At 38.4% G+C, this 13,333-nt stretch overlaps 1 protein-coding gene across 12 annotated transcripts in view; it reads right to left on the reverse strand.

The window, feature by feature from the left end:
- LOC107072214 (uncharacterized) overlaps positions 1–13,333 on the reverse strand; it is a 198,905-nt gene that overhangs the window by 44,894 nt on the left and 140,678 nt on the right. For all 12 annotated transcript variants that reach the window (XM_089175210.1, XM_089175207.1, XM_015331970.2 and 9 more), the window contains one exon: positions 1,373–1,511. In XM_089175210.1, coding sequence (XP_089031336.1) covers positions 1,373–1,374 — 2 coding nt within the window. In that variant the 5' untranslated portion in view covers positions 1,375–1,511. The remainder of the gene's footprint in view (positions 1–1,372; positions 1,512–13,333) is intronic.

A 13,333-nucleotide genomic window follows, 5' to 3' on the forward strand; every position in this document is an offset into this window, starting at 1 on the left:
AGTATCTCCTTCTCCTTCATCCTTCTTCCAAGAAGGATCAAGGAATGGTAAGGGAAAGAGAGAGAGAGAGAGAGAGAGAGAGAGAGAAAATAAAAAAGCGCACAATCATGATTATGAAATTTTTCTCGTTCATTTGCGCTTGCCGTACTTTACAATCTCGCGTATTTTAAATTCTTTTCAAGATTATTTGAAAAGTACGTGTACACTGAGTGTTTTATATATATAATTTTTCTAAATATAATATATATTAGTAAAATAGTTTTTTTATCTCTCTCTCTCTCTCTCTCTCTCTCTCTCTCTTTCTGTTTTTCTCACAAAATAAAGGGTACGTATAGTAGACGATTAATTTATTATAACAAAGGTAGGAGAAACGAGCCACTCTCGGTTATATACATTTTCTTTCGACCATGGCGCGTATCGTGAGCCCGTTTTCTCGGATATTTTTTTATCTCGCTCACCGGGCCGTATCGATCGCACTCGCCCCCACGGTGAAAAAGCTGGAGAGAAGGGTAGGTAGAAGGAGAGCGAGCAGGAGGAGGAGAGAGAGAAGGGCGAAAGCCGATAGAAATCTCCACGAAAACTTGAGGCAACTCGTGTGACACGAGCATTACGCGGAGAAACAACGTCGACTTTCTCTCTCTCTCTCTCTCTCTCTCTCTAACACAAGGTTCTTCATCTAGCACGTACTCGCGTGTAACACCTCCCCACGTAACCCCATTGTACCTTTCTTTCCTTATGTGTATATCGTGGGTATTAGAGGAGAAGGACGTAACTCTACACGTAACACTAGTACTCTCTCTCTCTCTCTCTCTTTTTCTTTGACGATGGATCCCAAGCTTTCTCTCTACTCTTGGAAGCTTTTAATCCTTTTCAGCCCCGAGGCCAAACTCTACGTGGAGAAAGGAGCCAAGGAACCGTCGGGCGAGGCGCCAGCAAGGCTGCGATATGACACGACGAGAGATCGAACCGATACGAATTGCGAAACAAACACGACGAGCTCGTCATTTAACTCAACGCCGATAAATTGAAAAATAACGATATCGGTATCGATATCGATATTTGTATGTATATATATATATATATGTATACGTATGTCATTGCTAAAGTTATCCTCGCAAAAGGGACAAGATTGAACGAACGATATATCGCGGCTTTAGAATTGATGAAATTTCCAAATTTGCCGTCACACGTTGATGGGCAAAAACGATCACAAATTTGAAAAAAGAAATGATATTCGTTTTGCTACTGTTGTTGTACTCATTCGATAGTATTATATTAGATATTATTGATTGAACCCTTGATCTCGTAAATATTCGATGAAATCGTATCATGGAAATCAAATCGTATAGATGGAAAAATAATAATTACTCACATGTCGACTAAAAGGAACTTGTCGCCCTCATTGTGGAGACACCTGCCTTTACTGGAAAGCTCATTCCTGGATATTACAATCGATTGCCTCACGCCACTTTGAAACCAGGTGCCTTCCCAACGTGGTGGAAACGAACATTCTGAAACAATTGATTGAATAGTAACATTAATGTCTTATAACATTTAACTGAAGTATTTGGAATATTTGGTTATTTGATTTGTGAAAGATTGCAAAGAAATATATTCCATTTGGGAGATTCGATTATCCCTGTCGCGAAGCCAAAACGGAAGCGCGTTTATAGGGAACTTACGTTCTTGGAAGAAGGCTCACATCAGAAGGAGGAAGATATAGATAGTGGTGACTTAGATGGAATAGAAGCGGCAAGACGAAGGATCGGCGTAGGATCGGCGTAGGATCGGCGTAGGATCGGCGTAGGATCGGCGTAGGATCGACGAAGGATCGACGAGATAATAATCGAACAGATCCTGTAATATCCAGGATGAAGTAATTTGGGACAAATCGGTACGCGGAACGAAGACAAAGCTCGTTGGTAGGAGATAGACTATATATACATGTGTGTGTGTGTGTGTGTGTGTGTGTGCGCGCATGTAAGAGAGGGAAAGATAGAGAGTCGCGGTACCGAGATGAGAATTCCCAAGGTGGGATAATCCCAAAGGCGAAGCGAATTTCCGGAAACTACCATCGCAGTGGAAGGGATACATCCAGCCGAGTTATCGACGATAATCGAAATCCAGGGTAGTCCCTGGTGCCTCGTTCGTTTCCCTATGTTCGCATTCACGAGTCCAAAAGACCAAAATGCGACATGGCTAACGTCCCGCGCATGCAACTACGTTGTATCTTTGTTTTTGTCGAGTCAACAAATCTTACAACAAATGTATGTTAAATGTATGTAATTTTGTTAATTGCTTTTTGTATAATTTCTTTCTTTTCTATATCTTTCACTCCTGGGTGTAAAATCACATGAAAGTATAAGCAAAAACGCTTATTCGCGGAGGGCGTCCTTCGACAAGCTTAAGTGCCTTCCTTTTTCTCGTAAAGACGTTTGTACAAACGAAATGGTTTGCTCATTTTTCAACCGCAAGTAGAAAGATGTAAATGGAACAAAGTGGTCATTTACTCTGGGACGTTTTCACGTGTAAAGTTGTATAAGACTGTGCCATGGAAAGTGGATGATTTACTGAATGAGTTCAAGGTAGATCAAATAAAAAGGGAAAAGGGAGATATAATAAGAGAACGAAGACTAAAGATCGAGTTTACTTGTGTTACCGAATTTCAAGAGCTTTTTTCTTTCAAAATTGCATTTAAGTAAGCATTTAAACAGACTTTATCAAAATCATTTTTATCAATTATATTTCTTTTTTCAACTTTTTTTTTAACAAGCTAAAACGATATCACATAAATGAACATTATTGTACTTCGAGGACTTTCTCAAGATATTTCAGTGGAAAGAAAAATCGTATAATTATTTTTAGAATATGTACATACGCATACAATTTTTTCGTGGTTTTTTTCTTTTTTTTTTTTAGAAAGATAAACGCTTCTTTATTGGCTAACGTTATATAAAGTAGCTTTATATTTAACATGCCTTTAATGGATCTCTCTTATGTATATACACAAGGAAGAAATATCAAAGGCTATGTGTTCCCATCTTGTTCTTTTTTCTTTTTCTTTTTCTTTTTCTTTTTCTTTTTCTTTTTCTTTTTCTTTTAAACGCGAGAAGACGTCGTCGCACCTTTTAATATCGTTACTTTTTCTTCGTTAAAGCGGATCCTTACAGATGATTGCTTACAACTCTTGCGAGAAGAGTCTTGGGTGAAAGAGCTTTCGGTGTTCTTTCTCAAGAGATTCACAGAGTTTGTTATCGTTTCTTGCGGTAAACTAACAAATAATATTGACTCGTATAATTGCCGATAGCTTTTATCTCCACGGATTACAGGCCTCAAAGTTGCCGTTTCTTCCCCATTACTAACTAAAGCTTTTGACGTTCTCAAACTGCAGTTGTTAAAATGAAAGTCCGTTCGACTAGTTTTTTGTTCGTCGTTCGGATGTTTATTAAAACAAACGATTACAACAATTTGAAAAATAATATTTTGTCGAAAAACGTAAGCGTACGCGAATGCCCAAAGCTATCTGTGTATTCTCTTTACCGTTTATATACGATTTTCTGCTTACAAAAATATGTATTTCCTATTTGTATATTTCCATATTTTGCAATTCTAGTTTTGCTTTTATAACGATATCGATTCTATTAACGATTGATTTTGACAGTATAATGAAGAAAACAGACGACAGGATGGATATTTCTTTAAAGAAACATTTACAATTTGTACATTTGATACATATTGACAGGCAACATCGGATAGATGATTAGTGATTGTTTTAGTGAGAAGAAGAAACAGTGAGAAGACAAAGAAATATGTAGATATTTGAAGAAAGCAATGTCGAACGTGCGATTCGATTAGTCGTGCGATTTATTATACGTCGATTTTTAACAGCTGCATTCAGTACATCGAGTTTTGATTTGCTCGAACGATCTCTATTCGAGCTGTTTATAGTATTATAGTTTATAGTATTATAGTTTATAGTTTGACGTTGCTAATATTCTTTGATTAGAGAATTTCCTCTTTTTTTACTCGTAATTATGTTCTACACGGCCATTGAAATTAGACCGTAGGCCATCAACAAGCATCCCAGGTTGCGTCAGAGTTGCCATCCTAGTACCAATCATTTCTTTCTCTCTTTGGGTTTTTGCTTCTCCCCATTTTTCAAGAGAGAACGTCGAAGGGGTGAGTCGCCGCGATTCGTGGCAAAGTCGTCAAATCCGTAATCACAGTTCGCACCAGCCACCGACCGTGATGGAGGATCTTGCGAGAGGGAGAAACACTGGCAGGGGGTAGAGCACTCCAAGTAGGGCGAGGCAAAAGGAAGAGTTAGTTCGACACCCTCGTAGAATTTCCCTACCAGCAGTAGTGTTCGATAAAACAAAACTACGATGTACATTTTTCTTTTTTTTTCTTTCTCTCTTTCTCTCTGATTATCCTTTTAACCCTTTGACGTTGAAGCGACCGACAGGTGTGACAGGTGACGGCTTAAAGGCGGCTTTATTTTAAATCTTTTTTTCCCTGGATCGATCGTACGAGGTACGACTTTGTTATGCGAAATTTCTCAATGCAGAATATTTGAAAGGTAGCACGAGAAATATCGATATACGTACATACCCTATACACGTGTATGCACTTTGATTCTTTTTCCTAACGATATTACGGCTGATAATTAATTTATTTAACATTTTCACCTATCATAATTATCGTTATTATCATTTTGTCGATCGAATTTTAAATTCAAGCTGCAGTCAACCGAACGATTTCAATGGAGAAAAGACACGCCGATGCATAATTACGGTGTTTTTATTCTCACGGATGTTACATTACTTTACTCGTCTTTTTATTCGTCTTCGTTTCCCACCTCTTACTCCTTTCTCTGCTAGTCTAACGACCCCCGCGAGGATATAATTCACCCCTCGAAACGGTCTACAACGAACACCAGTCCGATAATAATAACACGAACGATAATGATAATAATAATGCGAGCGCTCGTCCCGAAGGGAAAATAAGAAGAAGCTTAGTCCGAACTCCCTTCGAGCGTGTACGAATGCAAAGTATACCAATACATTAAACGACAAAAAAGCAAAAAAGCAAAAAAGCAAAAAAGCAAAAAAGCAAAAGAGAAAAAAAATGTAGAAAGAATTTTCGCGTTGAGAGAGAGAGAGAGAGAGAGAGAGAGAGAGAGAGAGAGAGAGAGAGAGAGAGAGAGAGATATGATGCTTCATTCGAGTTTACTGGTCTAGATATTTTGTGTACTTTTCAAAATAGAACAGCCGAGGAGTATTCTTAAAAGATGGAAAGATGGTCATTTAAATCCACAAGCCGTGTGATAGATCATTAGGAAAGTCGGCCATGTACTAAGTACTAAGAGTCAAGCTTCGAATCGGTACACGAATTTCTAGTACATCTTACCCTAAGAGTACTTTTCCCTTGAAGCCGTTGATACTAATTGTTCTCACGAACGAGACATTATTTTTCCTAGTCTCCTTATAAAGCAGCTCTTCTTGCTTTCTCTAGGGAGTTAACGATCCCTAAGAGACCGTAATTCAGCCCTCCAAATGGCGGGTGACATCGTTCCCGTCTCTCCTCTCTCTCTCTCTCTCTCTCTCTCACAAATCCCCTTTAGTTGGTTGAGTTGTTTCGTGCGAGTCACGTGACCGGAGCCAAAATTTCTTGATTAAGACGATGGCACGCGATCAACCTTGATTATTACACATATGTTTATATAATATATGTATAATATACTATGTATACGCGCGTGGTTCCCCATGTCAGGGTTTCTTTTTTTCTGCTTTTATATATTTTTTCTTTTGTCGAACAAAGTACACAAATAAGTAGCACTCGTGCCAGCCACCAACTCCTTCGTCTGTTATTGGTAACTACACACTACAATCCTACGTTGAATTTTGTATGGAAATTCTTGTGAATAGAATTAGACGATCTTTAACTTTGTATTAGAATTTGTATCTTTCATTTATAAACAATTTTATTTGAGAATGTATTTTTGGAAATGTAATTAAATGTACGATCGATGTATATCGTTTTTGATGATTTAGTTCATACCTACAGATACACCACCTATGCTTTGTTCGTTCTACCTTCTATTGCATATGTACGTGCACGCTTTGATAGTCAATTTTCCGTGATCCGAACGTTGCAGTTGGTTACCGCAGTATTGTGGAATCTTTGACGTCATTGCAGTTATCGCTGGCTATATCGGGCTGTCGTTTCTCTATAAATTAGACCGCACAATAGCACTCGTCGAGAGCCTCAGGGGAGGTAACGGAACGTAACGTTACGGTGTGCCAAAATGAGTCGAACTGATCAGAGGGAAACTGCCTCGTTAGACATCCTACGTTTAAATAATTTCAACCACAGAGTGATATAAATTAGCAAATTTGCGATTATCATTAATTTATTTCATAAATGAAGGATAAGGGCAAATTTCTGATGAAAGAAAGGGCTTTCCAAGTGACATCACAAAGACGTAAAATTCGTGGAATGTAGTTGACAAAAAAGCCCTTTTAAAGAATCGAAAAACGACACGACCGGAGATACCAAGTTCGAAATCCTACCCGCCAAAATACTCACCGGACTAACTATTACCCGGCGTCACGACACGTCTCGTCGCCACTTTTAATTCCAACGTTGAGCTGTGTGATAAAAGAGAGAGAGAGAGAGAGAGAGAGAGAAGGATAGAAAAACAAGGAAAACGAGAGATACAACGACACCGTGTAAATCTGCAACGTTCTAGCTAGGGTGTCGTATCTCTTTACCTCTTGTAGCTCTCTCTCTCTCTCTCTCTCTCTCTCTCTCTCCATCTATTCGTGTCGAACGATCGCTTTGAAAAGGGTTAACGAATTCGGCAATCAACGGGTATCGCTTTCGATCGCGCCTCGATGTTACACGCATTTTTTAAAACCTTTTTTTTCCACACCCAGGTTTCATCTCTTTTTTCCTCCGTAGATCAATGTCCTTCCTTCATTGATTCGCACAAAATCGCTGATTCTATCAAATTGGTCAAGAAGAAACTACAACTATAGTCGCCTCATGAAAAGCAAAATAAGAGTAAAGGGAGTAATGGAGTAGGAGTAAGGATAAGAGGACATTCTAAATTCACGAGGGATTTTAATCCTCGGAGAAGCTTTTAAAGCTACTTAGGAAGGAAAAACACTTGTTCGCAACGCTTATGAAACGTACAATTGGTGCGATAATACTATCGTGGAAAAAAATACAAGAGTAATTGAAAAACGAGAGAAAAGGAAAATGAATAGAATTAATAAGTGACTGGTGGGTGGCCTAGCTCAGTTAGATGGAGTCGGAAAAAGATGTTTTAAGTGGTAAGGAGTTTTCGTTGAACGTTCCATCGAATGGTAGCGCGTATCCCTGACAATTCGACCGACAGTCGTCGGTGTAGGTTGGGATAAGAGGGTGAAGTCGGGGACGAGCTGGGAAAACCGCGACTGCTCTCGCCCGTCATTGACAGCTGTCAGCCGTCGGCGCGCGCCGAAACTTTTACGAGAACGAAAGTTCATATTGCTGTGCTCGCAGTTCTATCTCCCCCCCACCCACCCCACCCTGTTCACCCTTTCTCTAATCCCCAATGACCGCGGATAACCTACCTTTACCTTTCGATCGTGCATACTTCGTCGGCAATGGTAACGCGTTCCATTGAAAATCGTGTGAATAAATTGAGAAAATGGAACGGTATGTATACATGGATAAAAGTGAGGTAGAACCTAACGAATGAACCTCAGTTATCCGTCGAGACGTGGATCGATCGACGCTTCTCTCTCAACTATCGAAAGTCACCTAAAATTTCTTTCAAAGTAGACAGTCGAGGATGGAGGATGGAGGAACGAACCTTGTACGACGTTCAAACTCGTTCCATGTAAACGAGAGTTCGAGGGAACATAGAGAAGAATTTGTCGGTGACCTTATTGCACCGAATAAGAGTCAGGAAGGGAGAAAGTAAGTTCATTTTCGATGACGACGTCGAGGATTGAAATGGGCCGTAAAATGGGCCGTAAAATGGGCAGTACTCCCAAGAGCAAAATATTCGACAGTCCTTGTTCTACCGAATCGAGTCTCTCAAATTGCTCTCCTTTTCTCTTTTTCTTTGCTCTTTGCCGATATTCTCAAATTTTGCTCCAATCCTACACACGTTTGGCTTTACACACAACGAGTCTTTCAATTGCTATACATAATTGATTAACGCCAGAGAGGGAAAGAAGAGAGATAGAAGTGGACAATTTCGAACGTGATTCTACATTGATACGGCACTTTGTCATTCGCCGCACGCTGCTTCGTTCGATTCGTTCACGGTTCGTTCACGATTCATACACGGTTCGTTCACGGTTCGTTCAAAAACTTTCTCACGAAAACTCTTCCCATAGATCCGGATCATCGTATCGACGGTGCGCACCAGCTGTCCCTGCGAGTTTCCATTCTCAAGTGCAAAAATTGCACGATTCGTTGCGCACGATGGAACGAATCTTTCTCTTTCTCTCTCTCTCACGAATACTTTCCATCGATTTTACGACTAAGCTGGAATGGAAGTCGAGGATATTCCATTAAAAGTTGAAAGTGAGATCTCGCGCTTGGTGAGAAACAAAAATTCCGAGGACGATTCGAGTCTCCCTTTTTTGTTTTTTCGTCAGGAAAAGTACACAGAGGAAAATATCGATCGAAAGATACGAAAGAAACAATTTAAAGTGCAACAATGCAATTGATAAGAACAAATAACAACAAGATTTTTTATTAGCATATTCAACGTATGTGTATTTATAATAAAATAATCGAGAGATTTTGAGAAATAATACCAGTCCATTTTAACCAGGTTGGAAAATTATTTGAGATTAAAATTTCTTCTAATTTTTATGTCAAATATTACTAGGGAAGTGGAAATAAATTCGAGTAACGAATTTTAATCATCACCGATCAAAGAAACGAGTCGTCGCAGTTCGAGCGTAAAGCCAAGAGTCTCTTTATTTTCTCCTAAAGTTTAATTCTATCATTTTTCTTCCTGCCAGTCTCTTTTTCTCTTTCTATTTCCTTCGCTTTTCACATCGAGAATGTCGGTGAAGCCGAAAAGCCTTTACTTCTTTCTTTCTTTTTCTTCTTCTTCTTCTTCTTCTTCTTCTTCTTCTTCTTCTTCTTCTTCTTCTTCTTCTTCTTCTTCCTCCTCCTCCTCCTCTTCTGCTCCTTCTTCTCTTCCTTCGAATGAACATTTTCCTTTTCTCGGCACGAAAAGGCAACGTACAATTGCTGAAAAGTTCAACTCGGTGTTACTTGGATTCTAGCGTTTCGCAAAGGTGGCAAACGCGAATTCGCAATTTATCCTTTCACTCTTAACTTTTCCCTTGTATTAAGAATTTATAAAGTTTGTTTTAAAAATGTATGTTTGGAAAAAATCAGCGGTATTAGATGGAACGCATAGGTTCGTAGCAAGTTTTTCATCGTAGATACTATTTAAACTGTAATCCTTGGCACACACAAGTGTGTGTGTGCCATTGTACGATTTCCCTACTATCCCATTCTACGATTTCTAATCGGCTATCGCGGATTATCGAGAATTTTAAGTCGACGTCTACTACCACGAGCAAGCTTTCAATCATCACTGGAACGGGACACCCGATGGAAACCGAACCGGATTTCGGGTGGAATGAATAACTCATGACTCGCAGTCTGAGTCCCGATACTCTCGGATCAAACGCGTCAGTGTCGTCGCAATTAAAGCTCGGAACTCTCTCTCTCTCTCTCTCTCTCTCTCTCTCTCTCACCCCCTAATCGTCAATCGCATCGTCAATCGCATCGTCAATCGCATCGTCAATGTAGAAGACGCGGACTCGCATAATTTTCCGTCCCATTTGACTGTTTCAAGCAGTATCTCTGGTAATGGTGATCATTCTGACTATCGTTCGACAAATTGTCACCGATGACAACGACGACTACGATCAATTTTCTTTTTTATCGATGCGGTAGAGACGATGGAACCCTATAATAAAAGGGTTGTTTGAAAAATAATAAGAAAAGAAAGAAAAGATCAGAAAGCTCGCTTCTCGCTAAGGGTAGGTATTATACGTTAGCATACATTTTATGCAAACACTTGTGAATATTCATAAGTCTATTATAGTCTTCGAATGGAGTACAAGAGAACGTTCAAGCTAAAGGTGAAAGGACTTATCTTAGGTCAAGAGTCGTAATCGAGTCAGATCCCTTTCTTATGATATTTAAGAGACAATGCAAGAACATCAGATATATGAGATATGACATACAATATATTTATATATATATATATATATATATATTATAGAAAAAGTGACAAAATCATTTGATAAAGTTTCGTTTATGAAACAACATCACCAGAAGAATTTTCATTGTGTGCCCAACTATGTATGTGCCCGATATTGTATGTCCATTAAAACTTCTTTCGAGGGTCAATAGGGCTTTAAATATAATTGCTGGATTGTGCAATTAGTACAACGAAAGGTCTCATTTTTGCGTCTACCTTACATCAGACGCCTAGATATTTTCCAATGGAGTTTAATTCCAATAATGTTTTATAACAAGATACCTACTGTTTCCCTTATCGGCTTTTGATTTTTAAAATAAGAGAAGCAGCAGAAGAAGAAGAAGAAGAAGAAGAAGAAGAAGAAGAAGAAGAAGAAGAAGAAGAAGAAGAAGGAGAAGAAAAAGATATCTATAAAATCGTTGAAAACGGGAAAGGTGGAACGAAGCTAATATCGCATTCATGAAGTGACGATCGGTCCGAACCCTTCTGAATAAATAAATAAATATAAATAACTAAGTAGAGAGAAAGATAGCTCGATGTTGCATTATTGACGTGCACCTTAATGCCCTATTGTTTGCATCATAAAATACAAATTTATAATACAATAAATAAATATATACATATATACATGCTGACAATTTCATGTAATTTAATACATGGACTTTATTATAAATTGCTAATAAAAAAAGAAATAAGATGAATTTGTAAGTAAATCATGTGCGAGTATTATGAGTTTTTATATAAATCATCCATACGATCGAAATATATTTATTTGTGTATACGTGTAACTATGGTTAGACGCATCGTATGTATATTCACAGGGTGGAAAATAGGAGAAAATTGTTCGCTGTCGGAGAAGGTTGACAACGTGGAGAGCTCTTCAATTTATCTCACCCCTCGGAACGTCCATTCTTCCTTCGTCGTTCCGTTTCGTTCCATTTTCGTTTCGTTCTTTCTTCTTACTTCTACATCCGTTTCTTCGCCTTACTTCCGACTTACTTCTTTCTATTCCTGTTTCCTTCTTTAGCCTTGGGATGATATTTATTAGATTTCTGTCACGTCCCGTTTTCGTGCGAAAAGGAGAGCAATGTGTTCTAGAGAGAGAGAGATAAGGAGGAGGAGGAGGAGGAGGAGTAGGAAATCCGGCATATTCAAAACGATATATACCTACTCACTAAACAAAAACGAATAGAAATATCGATGGAATTATAATTGCAAGGATTTGTCGATACAACACACGATAAGTAGAAAAGCATCCTACTAATCGGAGTGTGAGGATGGATGGATGGATGGATGGACGGACAGTCCTCAAGTTCTTCCTTGCTTCGTAAAATTCATCATGCGCCCGACCTCGAGAACGGCCCTTTTATCTGAAATTCCAAGATAGTCGGGACTACGGATTAGTGTTGTTCAAACAGAGGTTAAGGGCACTTCGAAATGGGCGTGCACGGGCTTACCATCTTGTTCTCTCTTTCTTTCTTTCTTTCTTTCGTCTTTCCCTACTATTCTCCGTCTCTTTCTTTTTGCTTCGAGCTAATAAAATACCACGACGACCGGCCCTTCTCGAACTATATTGCCCTTTGCTCAACTTAGACCGAAAGGAATGCTCGCATTACGTACCTTTTATCTCTTTCTATCAAGTTCTATCACGTATTTTCCACTCTCTTTCTCATTCTGTTATGCGATAATAGTTCAAAGGGGACTCGAGTAAAAGACTCTGCGTTCATCAATTCGAGGAAAATCGATTAACAATTATTTACCTCTGTATTTTTTCTTTTATTTTCGCGGTGGATCTACAATATTATAATAAATAAATCCTACAATTATCTTACTCTTGATACTGTGCACTCGTTTCATTCTCTCAAAAATTTGTTTGTTCAAGGTTTTATTTCTAATGATCTGATGTGATCTGTACATATAGTATTTCTTTTTTTTTGTACATTTTGTATATCTTTTCTTATATACTCTATATCTGTGCTATTTGTTTTCACGATTAACATGCTGTTTAATCTGATAAATTTATCATCCAAGTAATGTTTACCTTCTTTTTATTCGTAGATAAGATAGGGTTGATTTAATAGCAAATTTAACCATTGAAAGGTTCCTTTCTTCTTGTCGTACCATCGAACGATAGGTTTCACAGAGTTCTCGTAAATTTTACTCAACACTGCTTGTAACCGCACGTTCTCATTCTCTTTGAGAGCCACTATCTGTCTCTATTTCTATTTGTCTCCCTTTATCTACGTCCGGATAATAAAATTGCGTCGGTCTTTCTCTCGTTATATCGGCCATTCGTAGTTCTTGAAAGGACGCGTATATCTCCGCTTCCTATGGAGGAATCTACGGAGGAAGCTATGGAGGGTTAGTAAGAATTTTCTCTCCAATGTGTTACACACATGTAATTACGCAAACAAGATATATACGTCTTCTAACAAATGCCGAATCGTAATACACGATAGAAAGGGACGTTAATCGTTTGTCTCGAGGACTTAATCTCGATTTATTCCTTCACGACCATCCCCAAACTATTTAATACCGTTATCTGTATCTGTTCGTACCTATTGTATATACGTTTATATATATATATATATAATGATTTAAATATATATGTTACGGTCGATGCAGATATCTATCTATAGATCAATCTATAGAATGTAATATAAATATATTCAGTTGGTCGAGTTTGATCGGTTTTATTTTTCTTTTTTCGTTTTTCGGTGATACGGTAAAACGCAGATGATATTCTTTTCCGATGCTATATATATATATATATATATATGTATATTTTCTCTATTGTCTCTTTTTAACTTGGCAAAGAGGAAGAGCAAGAGAGAACCGGGAAATGACAGTATCGCGAACGCTCGACTACAAACGACCGAATGAAATACGAAGGAGGAAGTAGAAAGGAGATCTATGAAATATGTATTACGAATCGCTATTCGGTGATTTCGATGCAATAAAAGAAGTTTAATGTATCAATGGGAATATATCATCTCGAACGAATGCAGCAGCCTTTCTTCTTCCTCTTCTTCTTCCTCTTCT

This window comes from Polistes dominula, unplaced genomic scaffold (genome assembly GCF_049000335.1).
Source record: "Polistes dominula isolate Pdom_NZ unplaced genomic scaffold, Pdom_raw_medaka contig_82, whole genome shotgun sequence".
NCBI classification, from domain to species: Eukaryota; Metazoa; Arthropoda; class Insecta; order Hymenoptera; family Vespidae; genus Polistes; species Polistes dominula.